At 52.2% G+C, this 19,116-nt stretch overlaps 1 protein-coding gene and 1 non-coding gene across 4 annotated transcripts in view; one reads left to right on the top strand and one right to left on the bottom strand.

The window, feature by feature from the left end:
* The first annotated feature begins 6,750 nt into the window (after window positions 1–6,750).
* Window positions 6,751–6,822, top strand: trnaq-uug (transfer RNA glutamine (anticodon UUG)). The gene has a single exon. It is a non-coding gene; the product is annotated as a tRNA-Gln (tRNA).
* Window positions 6,823–7,230: 408 nt separating this feature from the next.
* The window catches only part of LOC147222443 (tensin-2-like), a 22,094-nt gene continuing 10,208 nt past the window's right edge, over window positions 7,231–19,116 (bottom strand). The window contains exons 4-27 of one of the 3 annotated variants that reach the window (XM_086168850.1): window positions 16,532–16,561; window positions 16,398–16,447; window positions 16,130–16,313; window positions 15,675–15,725; window positions 15,467–15,589; window positions 15,316–15,380; window positions 13,925–14,008; window positions 13,735–13,847; window positions 13,596–13,656; window positions 13,271–13,346; window positions 12,936–13,065; window positions 12,581–12,646; window positions 12,401–12,511; window positions 11,128–12,324; window positions 10,892–11,042; window positions 10,001–10,815; window positions 9,803–9,934; window positions 9,600–9,692; window positions 9,428–9,505; window positions 9,263–9,340; window positions 8,940–9,108; window positions 8,756–8,824; window positions 8,484–8,513; window positions 8,055–8,350 (exon numbers count right to left, since the gene is read on the bottom strand). In XM_086168850.1, coding sequence (XP_086024976.1) covers window positions 8,206–8,350; window positions 8,484–8,513; window positions 8,756–8,824; window positions 8,940–9,108; window positions 9,263–9,340; window positions 9,428–9,505; window positions 9,600–9,692; window positions 9,803–9,934; window positions 10,001–10,815; window positions 10,892–11,042; window positions 11,128–12,324; window positions 12,401–12,511; window positions 12,581–12,646; window positions 12,936–13,065; window positions 13,271–13,346; window positions 13,596–13,656; window positions 13,735–13,847; window positions 13,925–14,008; window positions 15,316–15,380; window positions 15,467–15,589; window positions 15,675–15,725; window positions 16,130–16,313; window positions 16,398–16,447; window positions 16,532–16,561 — 4,101 coding nt within the window. In that variant the 3' untranslated portion in view covers window positions 8,055–8,205. Of the gene's footprint in view, window positions 8,351–8,483; window positions 8,514–8,755; window positions 8,825–8,939; window positions 9,109–9,262; window positions 9,341–9,427; window positions 9,506–9,599; window positions 9,693–9,802; window positions 9,935–10,000; window positions 10,816–10,891; window positions 11,043–11,127; window positions 12,325–12,400; window positions 12,512–12,580; window positions 12,647–12,935; window positions 13,066–13,270; window positions 13,347–13,595; window positions 13,657–13,734; window positions 13,848–13,924; window positions 14,009–15,315; window positions 15,381–15,466; window positions 15,590–15,674; window positions 15,726–16,129; window positions 16,314–16,397; window positions 16,448–16,531; window positions 16,562–19,116 lie in introns of all 3 variants that reach the window. The other 2 variants (XM_086168851.1, XM_086168852.1) reach the window with 2 other exon arrangements.

Genomic DNA, 19,116 nt, shown 5'->3' with positions numbered 1-19,116 from the left:
CTGAATGCACACGATCCCGTCTGGAATCAAGGGTGTATCAAGTGTCATGCGGTCCCAGAAGCTCGCGTGAACCCCCACGTTTATCCCCTGCATCGATCAAGCGGCCAGCGGCGTGCTAAAGCCGCAGTGGGAATCCTGCTCGCCAGCAGTCCCCTCTCCTGCAAAGTGACACCGTTCACAGTCACTAAATATTGCAGACCGACTGCTGTTAACAAGTGAAACATTTTTGCGACAATCATGCGGCCGGAGCGTGCGGCGCGCTCCACAGTGATCCGACCGGAGCACACATGTGCGAGGATCGACCTCAACTGCAGACTTGTTTATGTCTACATTCTGTCTCAACCGCAGAATTGTACAGTACATCATGAACCTCCAGCACCTTCCACATGTGTGACAAGCTTAGCAGCTGTTGATTCATGTACAGTAACTGGTAGTAAAGTGTGTGGGTGTTAGGTTCATGCTCATGGCGTGTTGATCCTTGTACTGTGGCTTGGGCTGTCTCCAAGTCTGGCACCAGCGCTGGATCGAGCCGTTTCGCTAACGGGGATTTATTTGGCTCCGCAACCTCTGTGTGAGACATGTATCCGTTCGTGACCCAGTCATTTTGTGTCCTCAGATGCTCCAATGAGCCGCTGTTTGAGAACTGGAAGAATGGAAATCATAAATCAGAAACATGTGAGCGGCCACAACTTGAAAAACTAGTATTTGTCACACAAGCAGAGCAACACGAGCGAGGAGGCCGTCTTGACCCCTCCCGAGTTGCAAGACCGGACAAACGTGTTGACTCTACACCTTTTATTAGGCCACGCACGTCACGGGTCACGGCTAGGAAAGAACATCTGCTTTTGTACCGACATCAGTTTGAAAATCTAAAAAAAAATGTGAAAAAACGGAAGCAAAGTCATTTTCCAATTTCTGTTAATTCAAAAATGACAAGGACTCACCATCATTTTCATGTTTGGAGCCCAAGCGGAACGAGTCGGCGGTTTCTCGTCCCTGCGGCTCGGCAGCACTGAGTAATACTCGCGTGGACGATCCGGCACGTCTCCTTTCTTTCTGGATGCGGCGCGACGAGAGGGTCCTCCGCAGCTGCTCCCGAGCCGCACTATTCTGGGAAGTGAAGCTGTGGAGCAGGTGATGTGAACCATGGAGTTCCTTCAAGGCAATGAATTGACAAACCCATAAGAGATGCCTGCAAGAGGCCCGCAGCCTCACTGCCACATGCTTTCCCCCCCTTTTACCATGTGGAAAATATGACTTCCTAGCAGCCACCAGGCTCAGGGACAATGTCACCCTCTATCACGCTGTTACATACCACTGAAAATTACATCCCCCCCTTTTATTTTTGCATGAAAACGACGCACTTATTTATTTTCGTAAACCGGTGGATTAAAACAACTCGTCATCCGGTCCTCCTCTAATGGATCCCCCTGTTAGAACTGTCTAATTTATTCCATTTGTAAATCTAGTTCAGTTTATTTCCAGCATGCCAACAATGAAAGATAAAAACCCCACAGTATTTGTAGTAGTGAAAATAATGACATATTCGAAAAGGAGTGGGAGGAAGCGTAAGCTTATTCCCGCCCACCGCTCATCCCATTTCTAGCAATTGCTACGTGTTCTCATACTTCCTGCCTGTACAAATGTTGTTATATGCAATAATCAAACACATAAATGTGTTCTGGATAGTAAGAAAGAAGAGGGTTTCATGGAGTCGGAACATTTTTTCATGAATTCAAGTCTTAACTAAAGGGTTAACACTATTGACCTGCGCTGGTTGTATACATTCTTGTACTGCTGGCAGTGGGACTGAAGACCATGAGTGTTTGCAGAAGAAAAACAACAGAGGGAATGAATATATTAAAATCTCAAGAGTGTTAAATGTAAAGTGCTCCTGTCATCCATTACACGGCTCTTTGGCTTTAAAAGAACAGGACAACACACCTACACATGTCAGTCCTAAGCAGGCTTCCAGGACACATGTGGATGTGATCACATGTAGGAAACATGTTACCACATGTTGCAACATGTGGAGAACATGTGACCGGCGTGTGAAAAGCATGTGCTGTTTTCTTTGAGGGGGGGGGGGTGATTTACGGTCCAGACTGACTGTTCAGCTTTTGTTCGGTGTAAATCTCCAGCGTTCCTCTAATATTTGCTCGAGGGAAGACATGGTCTCTGTCTGTTTAATGTTGCACACCTATAGATTTTGATTTTATTACACAAAAAAAAGGGACTTACTGAATAATCTTGCTATTCTGGCCACATGATTCCGCTCACAAATTCAATTACGCCGAGACCCATGGATGCTACCTGGGGGTTCGGATGCCACACACTCGTGTTCAAGAGCGAGATCTGAGGCGTGGACCTTTAGGTAAGGTGTGATTAGAAGCAGCGAGGCCCGCTGACGTCCCTCCAGTATCCTCCTGTGGAAAGAGGGAGAACAACACGGCTACCCATCAGCCGTCGATTCCCGTTATCACACCCGTATCCTCAGCGACGCTGCAGCGTTCATCCCACAGCATTTGTCATTGAAGAAGGGGCAAAATACCTGCAGCCGCACTTGAATAATAAGTCTGAAGTTACTCAGCAGGAAAGACAAATAACAAAATGTCCGCACGTTGCCGCGAACCGTTGTCCCTCGATGCATGCGTGGATTCGGAAGCGAGGAGAAATTCACCGGCCAAACTGCATTGTTTTCGTTTTCCACATTGGTTTGAGGAGACCGAGTCCACAATCCACCATATTTCATACTGTAACTGGAAGCCGGCGCAGATCCAATGTTTCGTAGATGTAATTGTGATGTGGAAATGAATACACAAACACAGAGGCCGACAAACAGGTGGTACCTGGACACTCAACGTGATGAATGGAATTTGTATTTAAAGGAAACAGTATTTTGTCATGCGATTTTGCAGCCAGTAAAATTCAGTGACGGAGAAAGAGTCGGTGTGAAAACCTTCAAACCACCAGGTCCCGCATGTTAGTTGGGCTTCGCGCGCCCGACCGGCCGACACCGTCTTTCCCTGAGTGGATACGTTTCATGGCATTGCTGCGCAGGAGCTCCACCAGCAGAGAAGAGCGGCGCTAGGCAGCAAGGCTTCAAGCCAGTAAATGAAAGCCTTTTTTTCCAGTCCACGTGCAGCGCAAGCATTTTTCTTGAGACCCCTGCCATTTTTTAAGTGCCGTCTTATCATATTTGGCACATTTGAAACCACGAAATATGGATTTGACATTTGAAGATACCCCTCCCTCATCCCCGAAAAGAAAAGGAGTGTGGTTCAGCAACGCGCGCACACACACACACACACACACACACACACACACACACGAGCTGATGTCATCATACACACCTTGGCGCCATCAGGTTCTTCAGCCTCTTCCTCACAGTACACCCTGGCCTGCTGCAGAGGGCATCCCACTGTGGCTGAGATCTTCCCTCCACGCGGTGCTGCGCTCCCTGACGCTGGCTTGATGGTCCACTGGAAAGACCTCGTTTCTCCACGTTCTTCTCCAATGTGGTTTTACAGCGTTCGGCGTCCACAGAGCAGTGCTACCACCACCTTGAAGTTCAAGGCTCTCGCGAGCCCTTGTTCAGTCGCCCGCTGCCCCCGGCGATGCATCAAACCATATGTCGAGCGGTCGGCCTCGGGCAAGCGACGGGAAACTCCGTTCGAAAGGAGCAGTTGAAATGACCTCCTTCTGGAAGTGGGCGAAACATTTCAACACGTCCGCTTCCTTCAGACTGGCTGGAGAACGAAAACTAACAACCCTTCTCCCAGCTGTAGCGGCTCCGCATCACTGACGTCGTCTTACTGTCTGAACCAATGGCCTTCTTCAGTCAGTGCTATTTCAACGCGTGAAAGCCGATTCCTAAATATTCAATATTATGCAAAGACTAATTGTTATTGCTTTTGTTTCGTGAAAACTCACGCTGAAAACCAGAAAGTAGACCCGAAGTGAATATGGTTTGCAGATGTGGAGCACCGATGGACGGGTGCTTTGCATGTTTCGCTGTTTCAAAGGCGAGGTGGCGTCATGCATTTTTCTCATCGTGTTCTCTCACCACCAGACCTTCTTCCTGAAGCCCACGCTGATTTGGATTTGTTCACGGAGCCCTTGATGTTTCAGAGAGTTCTCTTCAGCCGCAGGAGCATGGGGGTATGGGTTTCCCCTCAAGGCTAGCGTTTCCAGAAGGTGAATAATGGCCCGCTATGGCTTCTACAGAGTCACAAAGTTGTTTTATTTGATAATCAGTATCTCCACATTGGATATTCAAATACCTCTCAAAGAACCAGCGGTTGCACTAAACTCCTTCAACTCGCAAATTAGAGTTTTCATTTCATCAGCCATTCAGACAAAACATGCTTCTCGTGCCTCTTCCCTTTTCCTCCACGTGGGTCACATTTCTAGCAGGCTGACCCTCCTCATATCCTCCTCAATTTGAACGCTAATTGGTCACCAATCGCTTTCGCTGCAAACTCAGTGGCATCTGACCTGCGTCCGCTGGGAGCGAGGGTCCCGAGGGGGCCACCCACTCCACCTCGCCAGATCTGATAAAGAGCAGATATCTAAACTTCATCCACACAATATCAGCTCCCTCGTACGATCTTGTGACATTTATCACTTAACTTTTATCGCCGTAATGAATCGCAAACTGCCTGATGCCTCTCGATGAGATAACCACCCTGGACCTGTTTCAGAGGAAAATAATAGCCTTCCTTTCCCCTCCTTCAAAATCTTCATTTCATTACCCACTTTTGGGTTTGATGAACTCCATCCTGCATTTTAATAGGTATAAATGCCACATTTCCAGCTCTCTTCCACAAAGATATGTCGTCTCCAAACACTGACCTTTACACATCCGCTGGAATATTTTAGAATATATCTTTTATTAGAGCCGAAAAATCAAATGGAAGCGGCTACACCCCTGTCAGATGTTCCGCTCTCGCCTACACGCCGCCTTGATAATTCTCACACGGTCTTCCCCTAATTTGTTGTTCCATCCAGAAAATAAAATTAACAAAAATTCCATGGCACATGGGTGTATGTTGACCGGGAGCCCCCCTTTCCCCTCCTCGCAACAGTTTACTCCAGCCTTTCGAAACTCATCCTCCGGGCACATCCCTGGATCCATAGTCCTCCCTCCTTCCTGAATCCACTTCGGTATGTGGCCTCCGTACATCTCTTTTCCCCAGAATACAGTTTCCCGGTAATGCTCTCAAGTGACTCCCACACTTTGTTTTCCTCCCTATAGCTCATTACTATCTATTTTCCCCACTGCTTTTACAATCTCAACACTGCACAGACCCACAGTGTTTTGTTTTTTATTTTGTTTAAACTATATGTCATGCAACAGATATCACATCTTTCACATTCTCGGAGACTGTATGCCGGAATATTTATCTTGCAGCTCATTCCTATCACGGAAGGACGTAGTCATGTTTGCAAGCAGAGCCACCGGCCCGTATTCGTTTCTATCCCTGAACCGGGGCCATTATTCAAACGTACGAATGCACTGATCGCAAGAGTTCCCCGATTACTTTCTCGTTTGCCATTTTGTGCTGCGCCGTGTCCATTGATGTCACAACACAAAATCTCCTCCGTTGTGTCCTCCAGGCCCCTTAAGCTTTCTTAGCTGCGGTCTCTCACCCAGAATGCAGGAATGCATAATCGCTGCCTCTTTTCCTTTCAGGCCAAACTTCTGATAATACTACTAATACCAGATGCCCCCATTTGGGGGGCCTAATATCTCTATGAAATGGCTGTTTTCTAAAGGTGAAACTTCTTCTCCTCCGCACATACACAACAAAACATCGACGCTTAGCTCTCGTGCTATTATTACTATTACTATTATTATTATTATTATCTTTGCACATGTTAGATGTTTTGGATGTTTTCATGTGCGGAGGAGGGAGAGTGAGTATATTGGTAGATGGATGCTAGAATTGGTGGCTGGAATTAGAGGAAGACCAAAGACAAGATTTATGGACGTGGTGTGAGAGAGGAGGATACAGAGAATAGGGTTAGAAGGTTGAATAGCTGTGGTGACCCCTGAAGGGAAAAGCCCGAAAGAAAAGAAAGAAGAAAATCTCTAAAATTGTGTTATCCTGAACTGCTTCCTGAGCAGGTCGCTATGCTATATCACTGTTTGCTAACTGTTAACGCATTCATTAGATAATTAAATGCCCTTAAATGCTGACAGACCGTTTCCCCTCGGGGATCACTTACTGCAGCTTCTTGTTAGCCCGGAACTGACCCGTGGTTCCTCTGCAGATGTATCTTCTTCTTTATCTTCTCTTTTATTTTGAAGACGCGGCTTTTATTTTGCTAAGTCCAGGCGGAGGAGTAGCAGCTTTTAGCTAGCCGTTAAGAAGCCGCTGTTCACGGACGTAATCGAGTCAAATCTTATCGACATCAACGAGCCTCGCCAAATAAATGCGATCGATTGTTTATATTTTTAACATTACTTTCGCGCCGATGCCTTCGATTTTACGGTTTTTGCTAATTCCTTTCGTACAGACCCGCGCAATAGCGCAACTTAGCTTAGCCGAGTTAGCAAGTACAGCGCGCAGTGCAGTTAGCTGCGGCGTGCTAGCCGGATACTCGGGGAAGCTTCTGTTATTGTTTTGAAGACATGTGACAATGTCAAAAATTTACATATTTCGCTGTTATTGGGAACAATAATGCTCAGGTGTGGGGGTTTTGTTATGTTCATATTCACAAAGCAGCCCCTCTACAGCCGTCTGTGGTCCCATGGTGTAATGGTTAGCACTCTGGACTTTGAATCCAGCGATCCGAGTTCAAATCTCGGTGGGACCTCGTCCTTTTGTTGTTAATGAAGACGACTAAAAGTTGAACTTTCTAATTAAAGTCACTAGATCGTGCATTACATACAAATATTTAATGCTTTGAGCATACATCGTTGGCACAAACGCATCCAATGATGACACCTAAGTATTGTCTCTCTCCATGAGTTTATTTCCTGTCAAATGTGACCTACAGAAGTCTTCTCTCACCACAGGGCTAAAATATATTACTCCTTATACATATATATCCATATATCCATTACGAACATCAATAATTCAGGTGACGGAAGAGATCTGCTGCCACAGTTTATATAAAACTCAAAAGTACAAATGAAGCTTTAAAAAAAAAAGAAAAAAACACTCACAAACAAAACCTTAAAAATGTGTTTATACAATAAATCTTTGGTTGAAGGAAGTACACTTTTGTTTGAACTGTCCTTTATTTATTTGTTTTTCTTCCTAAAATATAAAGTTTCTAGCATCAAAAAGTTAAGGCTGGAGTTTCTGATTCATGACTGTGAGAACGGACATGTACTATTTCCATGCTTGATCTTTTCCGTCGTCTTTCTAAACAAAGGTTGTCGTTTCCCTTGTGTTTCAGTGGCTGTGGATGGCTCTGTCAAATCACCCGCTGCTTTACGTTACAAATCCAAGGTAAATGTATTTGCCAACCGCACTGCATTTCACAGCAAGCGCACATTGCCGTTATAGTTTAATAATATGTTAGCATTAGGAGCAAAATACTGCCTGTCACAAATATTTATCTAACCAGAGTTTAAACCATGTCAAACACACATTCTCATGAAACAACATCACTCCCTCCATTTAATCACTTACTTAACTCGTCTTCGAATCGGGTCAGAATTTCCAATAACACTGTTTTCCACCTTAAAACTTGACTTTCGCTTTTAATGTGACCCGCCCTCCGAGCGGCCGCCCGCATCTTTAAACGTCGGCAGAAAAGAACTTCGGACGAATAACAAATGTGCCGAATGAATTCCCCGGGGCTCAGATCTTTTAAAGCTGTACATCATGAAATAATATGACTTCTAATTGCAAACACCTTTAAATCTCATTTGGCACTCTTCCCCAACGTCGGGCAGGGCTTTGGCCTTTGAATCCGCCCCCCCCTGGAAGTATTTGTGCTGCAAGCGGACCCGTTGACACCTGAGGACGGACGCGTGTGGTCACGCTTTGCACGAGGGTCCGTTTCCAACTCGGGTTTCTTTGCTTGTGTGCGGCGAGAGCGGTGACAGGTCGCGACCGGATTGTCCTCTAGAAACAGTCACAACGTTGAGTACGGCGCTACGCCATCGAAGCGACGAGCACGTTTTCTCGCAAACACGTCGTCGCTCGATGCTCGGTAGCCCTGAGTTTTCGTAATTCCCCTGAACTTTCATCTGCGCAGCTGTGGTCCTAACATAACCTTGTTGATAAAGTTGACAATAGCCACGGCGGGTTGTTCGGGGTCCATCTCCGCAAATAGGTGACACACATTCTCCGTGGCGCTGCTCGTCCGCCTGGCCACAAAACCAAACATCCTACGGCAAAATTGAGAAACGAGGTCAGGGGTTTCCAACCCGATGATGTTGGCGTAAAAAATACTGCGGTGAGCGATGGTCATGCAAAGTAGCAGTTGGTATCACTGGCAAAGAAGAACACACAAGCACTTACTTGCATGACGTGCTATCACAATTAGTCCACCTGAGTCCCAAGCAGGCAGATAAAGACAGACAAAACGCAGGAATAAATGAAAAACGAGGAAGGGCTCGACCGGACTAGGCACCGCAGACGAGCTTCCCTCAAACAGAACTTATATTTAAAATAAAAATATAAGTCAAGGTAAAAAAGCAATTGCGCAGTAGCAGCAAGCACACAGATTACAGTCCGTAGTATTGCATGTGTAAACATCGACATCTGGCGTTAACGCCATTCTCATATCCCACCTGTGGTCTTGGGGATCGAGACTGCTGAAAGTCACACTGCTGATGGGGTAGTGCCTCCTGAAGAACAGCCTGCGAAAACCATCATTGAATCGAGAAGTTTTTGGAACAAAAGAATCCGGTCGCGTCGCGCAAGAAAACCCGTTCGCCGTAGCTAACTGGTAAGAATGCGGCGTCTATTATCTACCTCCTTTTGCTGTCGGTGAGAGTGATGCCCTGGGCGGACACTTTGAAGTGGACCACTGTTGCTACCGGACGCGGATTCAGGGCCAGTGTGCATTTGGTCGCCTTGGAAACCGCCTCGGGACCAGTCAGCGACTCGGTCTCCACGGAGTTCAGGTAGAGCACGTTGCAAGCTTAGAGGTGGGAGACAGTCAAAGACAAATGTGCTTCATTCCTGTCAGGAGAGCCCGGTGCTGTTAAACCACGGGCCTTGGGCGCGCTCTTCTGGCCGTACAGGGAACCGCACACCATTTTTCCCCAGGCGACGGCGGCAGATGCAGAACCCACCTGCTCCCTGCTTGAGGAGGTCCGCCGCCGTGCTCGTGTTTGTCGCGCTCTGCAGCTCCTGAAGCTCCCCGACCAGATCTGAAGCGCCAAAAGGCACAAGGGCGTTGAATGAATGACAGATTTTTCGTCCTCTCTTCGACTTAAATGCGGTCGTAGGGGTACGACCTTTCTCGGGGATGCGCAGAGCACACGGCAGCGAGATGGGCGTGATGGAGTGCTGGTACACCAGCGCCGATAGACTTCCTGACGCGACAAGAGAGAAGACACCGGACTGAGACACTGCCACTGTCAGATACACGCATCGCGTTTTGGAAGTTGTCGCCGCTTCGTGACCGACCAAAGTAGGACTCGTTCTGACAGCCCTTGATCTTCACCCCCCGCGGGCCGCTCTCGATGAGGAAGTGTCTGACGAGTTGTTCCAGAGGGTCTCCTGTAAGCGAGGACAGCAGGGCGGGAGGGAAAGATGGGGGGAAATGAAGGCGCGGAGGAGGCGGTGCAGCGGCTATAACTTGGGCTTTGCAGAAAAGTGTGGGTGGGTACCTTTGCTGCACAGGATGTTGGCATTAGGAGGCGCGGTGGCCACCTTGAGGGCCAGGCCGTAAGCCCCCTGGAAGGAGTTGCTGTCTCTGATGAGGAAGGTTCCCGGCTCCTTGTCCTTCAGCACGGCTATGGCTGTGGAGAAGGAGCGGGTGAGAGTCTTCCTTCCGGCTGACCTCCGTCTCCACGGCGAGCCCTCACCTTGGTCCCTGGAGATGCCCGGCTTGTACCAGTATTTGGAACTGTCCTGGACGAACTTGGCGTTGACCCTGGCGTCCGCCTCCTCCCTGCCGCCGTGCTGCCCCGACCTTCGTCTCTGCTCCGCCGTGGACGGCAGAAACGCCACGGGGTGTGCCGGGGGCGGAGCCGAGGAAGCGCGAACGACAGAGGGGTGCCCGTTGAAGGGCGGCGGCGCCGACGAGAGGCGTTTCTTCTCCGGGAGCGGCGGCTGGATGGCGGGGATGGTGACTGCGGTGTAACCGGTGTACGGGACATGGGGGACGCTCAGCAGGGGGTAGTAATAGGACGCGAGGGGGAAGGTCGGCGTGTGGTACCCCTCGGGTACGGGCGATGGAGGTTTGAGGTCGCTCGAGCCGTCGCCTTCCGGAACCCGCCTCTCCGGCGGCGAGGCGGCGGCCACCGGGGACGGCCGGCCCTCCGGGGACTCGGGGATAGAATCCAAGGAGGTGTTAGAAGGGCTGGAGCTGGGGATCCCGGGAGGGCTTCCGGCGGCGCTTTCGGGAGGAGCTTCGTCGGGAAGCGTCGAACCGTTGAGCTGCACTTCCACCGGACTGATCGCCAGAGCGGCGGGAGGCGACGTCTGCGGCGGATCCGTTTTCTCCGCGCCGGATGGCGGGCTCTGAGGAAACTCGCCGGAAGGGTTCGTTGAGTTTATGGACGCGTTAGAATTTCGTGTTTCGGTCTGAAGTTCTGTCTGAAGTTCTGTGGCGCTTTTGTTGCTATTATTGGAGTCCGCAGGTGTTTCTTGGCTCTGATGAGAGCTGTCAGGCGTCACGCTGAGGGAGAGGCAAGATACCCAAGATGTTTAAGAGTCTAGACTCCAGAAGGACTGACGCGTGACTTTCATCATACCTGTCCTCCGTGTGCGTGGGGCTGCCGCCGCCGATAACCGTGTAGTCGTGGTCAGAGTCCGCTCCCAGGGGGCCGGAGCCGTCGCTCCAGTCCGATTTGCCGTCCGAAACCCGAACCGTCACGGTCCCGGTCCTTGTTTTGGGCTCGTCTGCTTTGAGGAACGAGAAAAAGCACAATTTAAGCGTGGGGAAGTGAAAAGAGCCGTGCGCAAAGAGGAGGAACCCGGCGACGCTCACTTGGCCGCTCGTCCCCGGCGGTCGGGCCGGTCTCTCCGGCAGGCAGAGGGGAGGCCGACCCGGAGCGGTACCCCGAGGTGTAACCCTGGCTCTCGTTGCTCACGATGGGAAACGCCTGATACGGCGAGCAGGGGCAGGAATGGCGGGGCGTGCGGTACCCGGCGGCGGGGCAGCTCTGCTGAGGTCCGAGGAGGAACCCGGGGTGGGCCGTCGACGGACCCTGATCCGGAGCGGCGGAGTGGCAGGTGCAGAACCCCGGGGCGGCGGCTTTGCACGGCCACAGGTCCGCCTCCCTCACGGCGCCCCAGGGGTTTTCCCCCTCCCACAGCGTCGCTGCGTCTCTCGCGCGCTGAATCCCGGCCGCCTGCTCCGGATAGGCGGGGTGGAACGTCCTGACCGGGGCGGCGGCCTGCCGCTCTCGCCTGCCGGAGCATTCCCGGCAGGGGCAGCCCGAAGACGGCGGCGGGCCGAAGAACATTTCCCTGTACGGGGCGGCGGACAGAGCCTGGGGGGGGAAGATGGCGGCCGGAGGGGGGGCGGGGTAATGGAACAGGGGACAGTCCTCCCCGCCGCGGAGCCGGACGGACGCCGGCAGGGTGTGACTGTGAGGGTGTGTGAGCTCGCGGGCGGGGTAAGGGAAGCACGGCCGGTGCAGGCAGGGGAGCGGCTGGGTCGGCCGTTCCCACGGTAACTCGGGTAAAGGATGGGAGCCGTGGCGATGGCAGCGCTCTGTGTGAGGCGAGAGGGGGGGCGGGGACTTGGACGGCAAGGCGGGGAGCGTTTGACTTTTTGGATTTTTTTTGTTGCAACGTGCCAGACAGTGACCGTCCCGGCCCCCGTCGGCCATCTTTGTGCCCGCTTGCGTGCAGCACGGGCGTCCCCCCCTCGCCGCCCCCGCGCCCGACGGGCCGCCGTCGTCCAGGATCTCCGTCTCTCTTTCCGTCTCGTCCGATTCCCCCCCGGGTTCCGCTCTTCTCCCGCCGGGGCCGTCGGGATCGTCGGCCTGAGCGGCGGAGGGGGGCGGCGGCTCCGGGTGCCGGACCGGGACCTGGACCTGGACCCCGGGCCGAGCGGGAACCTGGGGCTTTACCGTCGGGCTGCTGGTCAGACAGCCGTTGGCGGCGGAGCCCGGCCCTCGCCGCTTCCTCACCTGGGCGTACAGGCTGCCGTCCAGCGGGCCCCGAGTGTGGGGGATGTCTGGGGGAAACGATACGGAAGTGTGTATTGGTCACACACACACACACACACAGATAAGACTCTCGCCTGGGCTTACTCTCCACGCTGTCTTGATGGTGAAGGTTGAAGTTCTCGTACGAGTCCCATCTGACCACGGGGTCTGAGAGGTCGTAGCTCACCGTCACAGAGGCGTCGCTGCTGTCGGTGACTAGACAGAAGAAGGGATTCCGTGAGGAGGATGTGAGGAGGATGATGAGAGGAGGACGGTGACGCTCACTTTGCATTTTCTCAGGTCCGTGTGAGAAGACGAACTCCACGGTGGCATCTGGAGGGAACCTGGCATCTGCAGAGCGTAGAGGAGCGGCTCAGATTTCACCGGGACGTCGGAGAGCGAAGAAGAAAAAGCGAAACGGCTCATCTCCGAGCCGAGCCGAGGTAAACGCGGCGTCTCGTCCGGGACAAGACCTCGTTTCATGAAACGCCGCGTGCAATAATTTATACATCCTCCGGTGGCATCACCGCGCACGCCGCCGTCCCGGGGCCGCCGCTTGCACTCCTCCCCCCTCGCAACTCCTTTCCGCGCTCGCCGGCGACCTCTAAAACACACGAGCGCGAGGACGGCGCGTCAGTACCGGCGCAGGCCAGGTCCAGCTCGTTCTTGCCGAACCACAGCTGCGCTCCGTGAACGGTGCACGTGTGGAACTGGGTCCTGAAGACCACCTCCCTCTCGGCCGCCCGGCTCCGCTGGTGGTAGCACTTCACCTGGGAGAGGAAACAGTCGGACGTGATGGAATCTGATGACGCTCCGCGACGGCGGGCGTTAGCTTTACAGTTTTTTTTTGTACCTTCACGGCCGCTGAAGGCCTTGAGAGACCTTCTCCCTCTCAGAGGGTCGGGAACACCAAGATGGGTGCTCACACCTTCAAACTTGATCATTATGACGTGATGCTTTCGCAAGAAGGCTTACCATAATGTCCCCCTTCAACAGTAAGGCCGGTTCCACAGCCACACACAGCTTCCTCGCCCTGGAACTCTTGGGATCACTGCAAACACACACACACACACACACACACACACACACACACACACACACACTCCGGCTTTACAACCCTCCAGTCCAAACACGTCTCAGCCGGGTAACACGCGGATAAACAATGTTAACTTTAACAGGAGCCCGGGCCGGCCAACACCTAAACACAGACAGCAGCCGCCACCAACGGCGTTTGTTGGAAGTGACGGCGGCGTGCACGTGCACAGAGGAGGCTCAGAACACGTGGCTGTGGCTTCCTTACTAGACGCCGGAGGTGTAGACCAGCTGCAGGGACTGGTAGATCTTCAGGAAGGGGTAGAAACCTGCAGGTTCAGACAGAAAAGAAGCGGATGAGCGTTTCTGGACCTGCGCGTTAAGCGTCAGACGCCCAGGAGACTTACCTCCTCCCACCTGGAAGTTGGGTAAAGAGGGGATGAAGATCTGGTGGAGAAACAGGGGGCTGCTGTTCATCTTGATGGTGCCGGACAGCAGGCCTCCGAAGTAGTAGATGTATCTGCGCGAGCGGGAGAAGGAGAGGGGAGTCAGCCGGTCCGTCTCGGACACCCGACACGGTGCTTCTCCAGATCGGACCTGTGCTGAGACGGCTGCAGCGACGAGGACACTTTGTCTTCGCAGAATTTCCTCATAGCCAGCGTGGTGAGAGCCTGGTCCGCCCTGCGGAGAGCAAACCCTCATTTTCAGCGCGACCCGATCGCCCCGTCTCCGGGGCGTCCGGGCCGCGATTACATCTTCTAGCTCAGCGTGAGGAGACCGGACGCCACACGGCTGCTTCGCGGGTTCCATCGGAGCCCCTCCCATCCTCCCCTCCGGCGAGAAAACAAACATTTTATGAAGATCAGGCCGACGCTTGGCCCGGCGGGAACACCAGGAGGAGGGAGTCGGGTTTAATAAAAACATCTCCGGTGGACCCTCGCTACTTCGCGGTTCGGTTTTTGCGCCCTCGCTACTTCGCGGATTTCTTTTTTTTGTCATTCGGTTCTCGTGATTTATCATTCTTTAGTGTTTTCTTGCAGTACTTGAATGATTTTTTTCACGATGAAATAGCCATATTGTAACCTAAGAAGAAAAAAAACAGTTGAAAATATAGTATAATTAATCAAAAATTCATTTTATAAAATAGATAAAATAGGAGATCTCGCTTTATCGGAGGAGACGGATTCTTCGACGTGACTTCTGACGACATCGACGGATTAATAGACCGCCGTCCAGATCCGTTGACTGACGATGAAGAGAAGCAACAAGAAGGAGAAGAAATCGAAGAGACCGATCTACGAAAGCCACGACAAACGCGGCCGCGCGGGAAATAACGCAAGATCGTGCAATATTTCATTTCATTTCATTTCATAACAGCTACACTACAATTTTTCCTTTTATCATACTATTGTGCACTCCTTACCTCACTTGTTACGAAGACACTTATAGTTTTATCACTTGTTTACTAAGACACTTTGTAGTTTCACTGAGACACTTTATAGTTTATAGTTTATTTTATTTCTAATTCTGCCTTATTTATTACTGTTATATTTTCTGTAACTCTGGCACAACAATTTCCTTCGGGATTAATAAAGTTGTTCTTATCTTATCTTATCTTATCTTATCTTATCTTAAGATCGGGTTCGGTCGGTCCACTTTTGTAACTTGATGGACGGAGCCGTGGCAGCAACTGCCGAAAACGATGTTTCTGAAGAAAAAACAGCAGGGTGAGGATCGGTTGAGGGTCGATGTATCTGTAGATACCATCATGGTCGGTATGTCTCGGCGGTTCTATGTCTCTACATGAGGGGAACCCCAGCTCTGACAGCCGGGAAAGCTGAGTTTTATGGAGAATGAATGAATGAATGAATGAATGTATGAATAATATGTGTAAATTCTTTGCACCTTCCAGTGCAAATGTAAGGCTGCAGGCCGGTGGTTGGGAGGTGGTGTGAAGGCCCTGCTGAGCCAGTGAGGGAGCAGCTCACCCGGCGGAGATCTTGCTGTAGTGCATGTAGGCGGCCACGATGACCCCCGTCTTCCCCTTGTGTCCCTGGCAGGAAAGAGACCGAGATGTTTTAGTTTCTCCCGGCCCGGTCGGGTCCGTGGCCGCCTGGCGAGGCTTCGGGCCGCACCGACCTTACAGTGAAGAACCACCACGTTGTGGGGGTCGGCGGTGAGCCAGGTCTCCACGGCCTTGCACACGGAGCAGATCCTGTCCAGGGGCGGAGCGTGGAGGTCCGGCCAGCCGAAGTCCTGCACCTGAGGAACGGCGGAGTTTGGAAAATACGGGTTTGTACCTTCATCTGCCGCGGTCGGTTCTTCTGGAGGAAAATGTGGAAACTACCTTGGGGTTCAGCCTGCTGATGTCGTGTCTCTTCTCTGAAAGGTTCAGGAGCTGCAAGAGAAACATCCAAGACCCGCCGTCGGTTGATTGATCCAAACATCTCCTCTTCTTCTCATTTGGAGCCACGGCCAATCGCCTGCCTCCATCTGACCCTCGTCTCTTGACTTCCTGTCCTCCTCCCCTTCCGTCCATAAAGCTCCTCTCTGGATCTCCAGCCTGGCAGCTCCAACCTCAGCATCCCCTCCTCTTTCCACATCCGAACCATCTCGGTCTGACTTGAGCTCCGGAACATCTCACGTGAAGGACTCCTTCCTGATCCTCTCCATCCTCCATCTTCTCCACCTTTCCTTTCCTCCTGGCTGATGTCCTTCTATCATCTGACCCCTCTTCTCCACCCGTGTCTCCGCCTCTTGTCCACCTCCGCTGCTGGATAATGATTTTATTTCTCCACTTACCAGGAACTTGTCTTGGTGCTTGGACCTGAGCATGGCGGCGACCTCCTGTATGTTCTGACGGTACCGCGACTCCTCCAGTTCCGGCAAGAAGAAGACGGAGATGATCCTCTCGGTGATGTAGGTGAGGTCGAAATCATAGCGCCGCTCCATCACGCGCTCCATCACTTGCTCTTCGCTTTTACTTCTGCAGGTCAGAGAAGTTCACGTCAGTCGAGATGCTAGATTTGATTGTCTCGCTTTCGCGCGTGGCGGTTTTCTCCTGCGGTACCTCTGCATGGATCCTCTCTTCTTCTGCGACGATGAATTCACAGAGTTGTGCTGAAGGAAAGACGAGAGTCACAGCCGTCAGCCGTCTCCGTCGGCCCTTTGCGCGAGCGAAGGGACCGGCGTGGACAAACATACCTGGGACGGCGTCCAGGAACACGGAGGAACCTGGAAGAACCAGGGAGCACAGGTTCACAACCCGGCCGTCACTTTAAAATCCCAAGACCTTCTTGCATTTGTGAATGTGAACGACCCCAAATTACAAAGCGAATGCCGCTCGGCGGTTTCCATCACGCACGTGCGCGCCATCCGTGCAGCGACACTAACCGGCGCCCCCGTTCCGGCTCCTCCGATGCATTTTTAATGTCGGAAAACACTCTCACGGTTTCTGCGTCGCTATCCTTTTGTCTCTCCTTCAGAGGGTGGAGTTCGTCACGCACCTCGTCGCCGACATCGACCGACCGCCACCAGAACCCCGTCGGATAAGTCGGACCGGGTCGGCCACGGGTCGCCCACGGGTCGGCCAGGGCTTCTAGAGCTCCGCCCCTCTGGAGCGCTTCGGACATTCACTTTTTCTTTTCTTAATTCCTCTTCTTTATTGCATGTGAGGAAATGCGAACATCGCACGCTTTCTGGGCCGCCGCCGCCGCCGCCACCGGCGCCGGAAATGACTTTTCCGAGCAGGTAAGGGTCGTCGCAGGTGACTGAAGAGTCACGCGGACGGGAGGACCGGGATTGGCTCAGATCTGCAGCGACTGTCGAGCACGTTCACCCGATCCGAAAGCATCGACTTCACCGGATCTGAGTCAGCGGCGAGTCGGGTGAGTGTTTGACACCCATGTGGACGCCCCTGTCCGCCAGGAGGCGTTTCAAGACAGTAGGAAGCGCTGCCCAACGCTAGCTAGCCCGGAGAGAATCATGGAAAAACCTGAGCGAGACGTGTATCTGTGTGTGTGTGTGTGGTGGACTCATCCGTGAAGAGATGGAGAAGTTGTTGTGGGTGAGATACAGAGTCATTTTAGAAAGAGGAGCAGCTTCGCTCCGTCCATAAATGAAGTTTAGACAGCGTAGCAAAACGTGCACATTGCATTTAGCATAGCATTGTAGCATTAAAGGTGGAGTCAGGATATGAAAAGAGAACCAAACGAAAAACTCCAACCATCTTGATCCCATCTTCATTTAAATACACTTGATAAAACCACATGATATTATCTAATATTATTTGCTATGCATTATTTGTCATTTATTAAGTATTTTTCTTATTCAAAAACAAACAAAACTGGTGGTTTGGAACGGATTAATCGCAATTCAATTCATTTTAATGGGGAAATTTCATTTGACATACGAGCACGTTGCGTCACGAGCTCCACTTTCACTCCGAAGTCCAAGTTTTACCACGAGCCATCTCTCTTTTGCACAGCCGGGCGTTCGACCTCAGAGTTCCCGAAGATCTACCACTGAACCGGCGCGCACGTGTCTTCACAAAGAAGCCACCGGGACGGCTTTCGGGGGAGGAGATCGGCCGCCGCCCCTCCGGAACACGGCCAAGGAAAGGTATCTGAGCCTCGGATGGACGGGTGGAAACCATGAACACCAACCACAACACAGGGAAACAGGCTTAGCGCCGCCGCCTGAGAGCCAGTCCAGGGGAGACAACACCTGTCACTCACATACTGAGAGAAAGAAGTGTGTGTGTGTGTGTGTGTGTCTGCTTACCGCTGCCCAGTACGCAAAACGTTCAAACACTCAGGCAAAAGGAGAACGTGGACGGATGATTAGATGGTTTGTGGAACGCAGCAGAGGGTTTCAAAGGTGACAACACCTTCGGAAATCCGGCCGTCATCTCGTGGTTTTTGAGATAGCTTTTCGGTGAAAAGAGGCCGGCTTTGATTGGCCGCCGGAGTCGTCGCAGAACGACGACGCCACGACCAACACGACGGGTCACGATGAGCGGATGAACGGTCACGTCTTCGTCAGATGGTTTCTTCTCCGTTCACGTGATGCTGTAGGATCCCACCACATGGTATACGAGCTCCAGGAGGATGTGGAGGAGATCTGCGCCCTCGGGGTTGGAACTCTCTTCCTAATAGGTTTAATAACGGTGGTTGTGAGGATGAAGCAGGAAGGAGCGGTGGGAGGCAGCAGACACAACACTCTTGTTTACACTCCTGTGTAAAACTCGTGCTCGCTAACGGGAGCGCCGGAAAAAAGAAAATAAAAAGTCACGTGCGTCGACAGGAAGACGACATGCTGCAGGATGTCCGTCCCCGGTCACACACACACACACACACACACACACACACACGGCGGCGGCAGTGGTGGCGTCTTGGTCGCCGCACGTGGACGGTATGCGCACGCCGCCGGGGGGGGTCGGCCATCTGGTTCAGTTTGTCTACTTCACTTAGGTTTTAGCGAGGCGCCGGCGACAGGCCTCCGTCCCCAGGGAACGTCAGCGCACGCTGTTTACCGGTTCGCTGGGACGGCGCCGCCGAACAAACACTCACATCAGCGTCGCCACGGATACCCGAGCGAATTTAAAAACAAGAACGCGCCGGATCTTCGGTCCCTGCGGAGAGAGGGGGAACAAAAGACAAAAAAGAAAAACACCTGTTCTTTGTTTTCGGCCCGGTGATGGACGGCCAACTCAGATTCTGACCGACCAAGTCGGCAGACCGGAGTTCGCCTTCGCCGGCCTTCGTGACCAATCGTGTCCGGAGAGAAGA

Source organism: Fistularia commersonii, chromosome 21 (genome assembly GCF_037954325.1).
Source record: "Fistularia commersonii isolate RoL2024-O1a breed Wild chromosome 21, RoL_Fcom_v1.0, whole genome shotgun sequence".
In the NCBI taxonomy this organism is placed as follows: domain Eukaryota; kingdom Metazoa; phylum Chordata; class Actinopteri; order Syngnathiformes; family Fistulariidae; genus Fistularia; species Fistularia commersonii.
Note: the sequence above shows the minus strand (reverse complement) of the source record. Positions and strands in the feature narration are given on the sequence as shown.